The sequence below is a fragment of the Podarcis pityusensis genome (genome assembly GCF_964106645.2).
Source record: "Podarcis pityusensis genome assembly, chromosome: 5".
Lineage (NCBI taxonomy): Eukaryota > Metazoa > Chordata > Lepidosauria > Squamata > Lacertidae > Podarcis > Podarcis pityusensis.
In genome coordinates this window covers 56,083,094-56,087,887 of record NC_138032.1, presented here as the reverse complement: position 1 = coordinate 56,087,887, position 4,794 = coordinate 56,083,094, and the positions used below count along the sequence as shown (strand labels likewise).

At 52.9% G+C, this 4,794-nt stretch overlaps 1 protein-coding gene across 2 annotated transcripts; it reads left to right on the top strand.

The window, feature by feature from the left end:
* Positions 1–215: 215 nt before the first annotated feature.
* NKX1-2 (NK1 homeobox 2) lies at positions 216–4,794 on the top strand. 2 transcript variants are annotated; one of them, XM_081005328.1, is made up of 2 exons: positions 216–602; positions 3,435–4,794. In XM_081005328.1, exons 1-2 carry the CDS (start codon positions 377–379, stop codon positions 4,031–4,033), a joined length of 825 nt encoding a protein of 274 aa, XP_080861454.1. In that variant the 5' UTR covers positions 216–376; the 3' UTR covers positions 4,034–4,794. The 2 variants fall into 2 exon arrangements, 1 of the variants encoding a protein (XP_080861454.1); XR_013986361.1 differs by lacking the exon at positions 216–602 and adding an exon at positions 1,631–1,805 and having other exon boundaries at positions 3,435–3,530.

Here is a 4,794-nt window from a genome sequence, read left to right as displayed (position 1 = left end):
GCAGTTGTTTTTTTTTTTAAACCCCAACAACCACAGAATAATAAAGGAAGCAGAAGGAAAGTGGCAGTAGTAGGTGGATTGCAAGCCCCTTCCTTCCAATCGCAGCCCCCTTCGCTTGTTCATCTTGGATCCTCCTCTTTCTCCTCTCCCTCTCTTCCCCCCACCCACCCCGGAGATCCCCCTTATCTCCAGACAAACCTCTCCGAAGTCCGCGCTGGGTGCATCCGAGGGAGACCCTCCTGCCTCTTATGGACAGCCTCCCCCCGGGCTCAAGCCGCGCGTCTTCCGAGGGAAAGCGGAGCTGGCTTTTCACCTGGCCGTGCATTTGCTGCCAAGCTTGGGCCGTCGCAGATCTACCCGGGACTCGGAGCGGGGAATGCTGGACTGTCCGGAGAGTGGGGCCAAAGGAGCCCCCATCCACACGAAGATCTCCTTCTCCATCCTGGACATCCTGGATCCTCAGAAATTTACCAGGAAGAGCAACCCAGCAGCAGGGAGAAGGGAGAGCATCCCCCACGCGGGGCAGCGGGAGAAAAGTTTGGGGAGAGTTGACGTGGAAAGGCACCCGAGCAGCAGGAGGAATAAACTAGAGGCATATCATGGTAGGCGGCGCGTTCTGCTTTTATCTGATCCACGCGGTTTAGCTGGGTTTCAGGAAAAGTTCCGAGCTGGCTCATTTTTGGAAAGCAGCAAACGATGCTTCCAGGTGTCTTTCTTAGCATAACTTCCAGAGGGGGTAGTGGAGGGGGGAAAGAAAAAGGCTTGTATGACCCATTAAAAGTTTTAATAGATTATAGTGTTTTACTGGGATTCACCATCCCATGCATATATAGATCCCTATAGATCTGTGGCTATTGAACCGCAGGGGAGCGTGTGAGACTATCCCAGGGTTACTGCTGCGCTTCTTGATGGGACACCAAGCGTGGGAACGATGCGCAGCAACGGTTAACTTTTTAGTTTGTGGGTCGCAGCGGGGCTTGGCTTGAATTCAGTTTCACAGAGTGGTAGAGTTGGAAGGGACCCCAAGGGTCATCTAGTCCAACCCCCCGTTTGTTGGCTGAGAGCGCAGAAAGGCTGATTTTCCTTGATTTAACTGATTTAACGCCTGGGGGCGGAGGCTGCTTAACATAACTTTAAAACAAACTCTTAACCTTAAGAGGTGCAGGCAAGGCGGAAATTCAACCGGTGAAGCTCCTGCAGTGATGGCAAGCTGAATCTCCGCCCCCCACCTGCACCTGTTAAAGACACAGGACTTGCCATGAATTAAAATACCGATAATGTTGTGGATGATGGATGACGGATCCCCAGCGTCTGGTGAAGGAAGTCACCTTTTGCTTTTCATTTCTGTGTACGTGTGAATCCTCCTCGCATTCAAGACAGGGTCCGCGGCGGAGCTAAACGCCTGGATTGGGCTATTATTACGGACGAGGTGCATCCTCACTCCCCTCTCTCACTTCCTCTCGGGGCCGCGGAAGGTCGCAGCTTCCCAGGCCCCGCGGCCCGGCTGCGTTTCCCCTTTAAGAAGCGGCGGAAGGGGACACGGCGAGCGCAGCGCGGTCCCCCTGGCGGAGTCCCGGCGGAGTTCGCCGCGCCCCCAGCCGGGTAGGCGCGGGAAGCTGCAGCCCGGCGCGATTGTTTTCGGCTCAGCCTGGCCGGATGGCAGCCTGATTGGCAGAGGGACGCGCCGGGCGAAGGACAAGCGAGATAATTGTTCCTGTGGCCTCCCCCACCAGAGGATGCCTTCGCTCCCCCTTGATCGATATCCTATTACCGACTCCCGCGTATCTCCTTCCCACAGCTTGCCGGTACCAACTTCAAACCCCTTCCCCCCCGTCTGATCCTAATATTGTTCGATTAAAACTTACCTTTAATAGATGACATCTATCGATCCGCCCCTTCACAAATCTGAAACTCTATTAGTGCGGCCGGGGAAAAAGAAGATGGAAAAGAACGGGAAGGAGGGCGGGGTGGGGGGTGGCGAGAAGGTGGAGGATTTACTTCTCTTTTTAAAAAAAACAAAAAAAGTTTTCTTAACTCCCCCCCCCCCCTTCTTAAGAATATCTGTATCTCCTGCCAGTTTCCCATAATTAGTTCCCCAGTTCTGAGATGATAATTCTGGTGGAAGGGGCTGCTTAAGAAATGACAAGTTTGGATGGGGCGGTAAAGCAGACACGCGACATTCATTCATGATTCACGTTATGTACAGTCTTGCGTGTTGTCTTATCGGCCCGTCCATTTATTTATTGCATTTATATTCCAGCTCGAGGTACATAGTTCTTCCTCCATCCTTCTCTTGATTTAATCCCCACAACAACCCTGTGAGGTAGGTTAGACTGAGTCAGTGACTGGCCCACGTAGACCCAGTGAGCTTTATTGCTGAACCTGGTCCCCCGTAGTTCCTTAAGCGTTGCACTGCACTGGCGCCCATCAAAGCTCTTGCCTTATTGGGCAGAAGCCCCCTTAGGTACACACCTAAAAGAGTAGTTTCCCCCACCCTCCATATCATATTGAAAGACAGTCCCACGGCAGGTGGTGTACTTTCCTTCCTTGGAGGTTTTTAAGCAGGGGATGGATGGCCATCTGTCATGATGCTTTAGTTGAGACTCCTCCACCGCAGGGGATTGGGCTAGCCTAGATGACCCCCGAAGTCCCTTCCACCACTATGATTCTATGAAACACCTTTATTGAAACTGGAAGTTCTAGGCTCAGGCATGCCTGGAACTGAAAACAAGGTCCCTGCAGAGGAGGCATCAGAAGCCGGACGGGGAGATACCGAGCGGATCGCAGAAGGGACAAAATGAATTTCTGCTGTGGGGAGGGGGACGGACGGACGGACGTGTTTAGATCCCTGAAAGAAAAACAAGTTCATTTTAACGCTCACATCGTAAACACGCTTTCTCTGAAGTCCGACTGATTTCGAGGGGGTTAACTTCCAGGAAAGCATATTTGGAACCCAGATCCTCTTTTACTGAACCATTTGTGGTTCAGTTATTGACTTGAATGTGGAAAGTAACTTTCTTTCAAGGGTCCAGCAACGGGGATGCGCCGTATTTAGCAATTTCGCCCACATCCCTGGCACCCTGTACGTCCCGATATGGGACACTGGCAACTTCTCGGGGGGAAGGCACTCTGTGTAAGCTCAACGGCAGTGATTAAAAAGTCAGCATTGCTTTTTTGACTTTATGCGCACCATTTCTTTTTAAGGCGCCGCGCATGTTTCCAGGGCTAAGACCCTCCGAACCGTGTGTGTGTGTCCGTCAATGTGATGCAGCTGAACTGAATGCAGTGTCCGCTCCATCTAGGCCATGTGCGCAATTACGCGGAGATTGCGATGCAGATCCGGGCGGAGAGGACCCGCTTCCGGGCAGGGAAGCGGCCCTTAGGCGGGTCGGCAAAGGCCCCTGGCCTCATTCTGTCCTTGTGTGTCTCCCCAGATGGCAGCAGCAGCGGAGAGAGCGAAGCGGCCGCCCTGGAGGCATCGGAGCACGAGGAGCCGGGCCCCGCGCCGCTCCCCTCGCCCGACTTCCCTCCCTCCTCGTCCTCGGACCTGGACGATCCCGGCTCGTCTCCGCCGCCGCCGTCGTCCAAGAGGCGCCGAGCGGAGCCCAGCTGCGCCAAGCCTCGCCGGGCCCGGACGGCCTTCACTTACGAGCAGCTGGTGGCTCTGGAGAACAAGTTCCGAGCCACGCGGTACCTGTCGGTGTGCGAGCGCCTCAACCTGGCCCTGTCGCTCAGCCTGACCGAGACGCAGGTCAAAATCTGGTTCCAGAACCGAAGGACCAAATGGAAGAAACAGAACTCCGGAGGCGACGGCGCGGCGCAGCCGGGGAACAGCGCATTGCCCGCCGGAGGAGATGGCAGCCCCAGTCCGCCAGGCCCCAGCAGCCTGGCCTACCAGACTTTCCCCTCGTACGCCTCGGCCAACGTCCTCTTCCCCGGGGCAGCGCCCCTTCCCCTGGCTGCAGGAGGGGGACCCTTTCCCTCCTTTTTTAGCCCCACGTACCTGGCCCCCTTTTATACCCCTCACCTATAAGAGGAACCTGTTCCCTGCAGGGTTTGCAGGTGCCCCCTGCGCGGGAGTGAAGAGCAAACCCTCTACCGAGCTGAAGCAAACCAAGGAAATCCAGTTTTGACACTCCATCTGCTGAAATGTCTGTTTTCCTAAGTGTTATTTATGAGCATGCCCTCTAATATTCCACCCTGTGATCACCATTACCTAGTTATGGTGTGCTTTCCTTCCACCCCCCTTTTTTATAGTTTTGACTTTGGGTTGGAAAAGAGAAGGGGGCGGGAATACATCCCAATCCCAAACTTTTTAAAAAAAGCAAAACCAAAACTTCATCAGTTCCTTTAAATCTGCAGAAACCAGAGTGAATTTCAATGCAAGAATATGGATTTATTTCAGAAATAAAGAGGGCAGCTATACAGTATTTGATATGTATAGGGCTATTCCTTTTGATTCTTCTATAGAGAATGAAAGAAGACACAAATGTGGATTTAACAGGCTGGAAGGACATCAAAGGTTCCCCCACTGTAATGTTCTCCTCCTCCCTCTAGTTTCTGTCTGCTGCCCTGTGATGCACTGAGCCACTGTAATTCAGTTCCCACCCTTGTTAAATTGGCTAGATGCTGGACCAGTCCACAGTATGTACGCTAAGGTATGCATACTATAGCGTACCCATGCTGCATGATCCTGTCTGAACATTACATTCACTCCTAGGCAGAAATACAGGATGTGTGTAACAGTGGAATATGCAAAATGTAGATTGGAAATGAAGGCAGTATTTTAATAAA

Excerpts from the sequence above, each read along its gene's own strand:
- NKX1-2 (XM_081005328.1), top strand. The coding sequence starts at position 377 with ATGCTGGACTGTCCGGAGAGTGGGGCCAAAGGAGCCCCCATCCACACG. Across the intron at positions 603-3,434 it reads TAAACTAGAGGCATATCATG|ATGGCAGCAGCAGCGGAGAG; the intron begins GTAGGCGGCGCG and ends GTGTCTCCCCAG.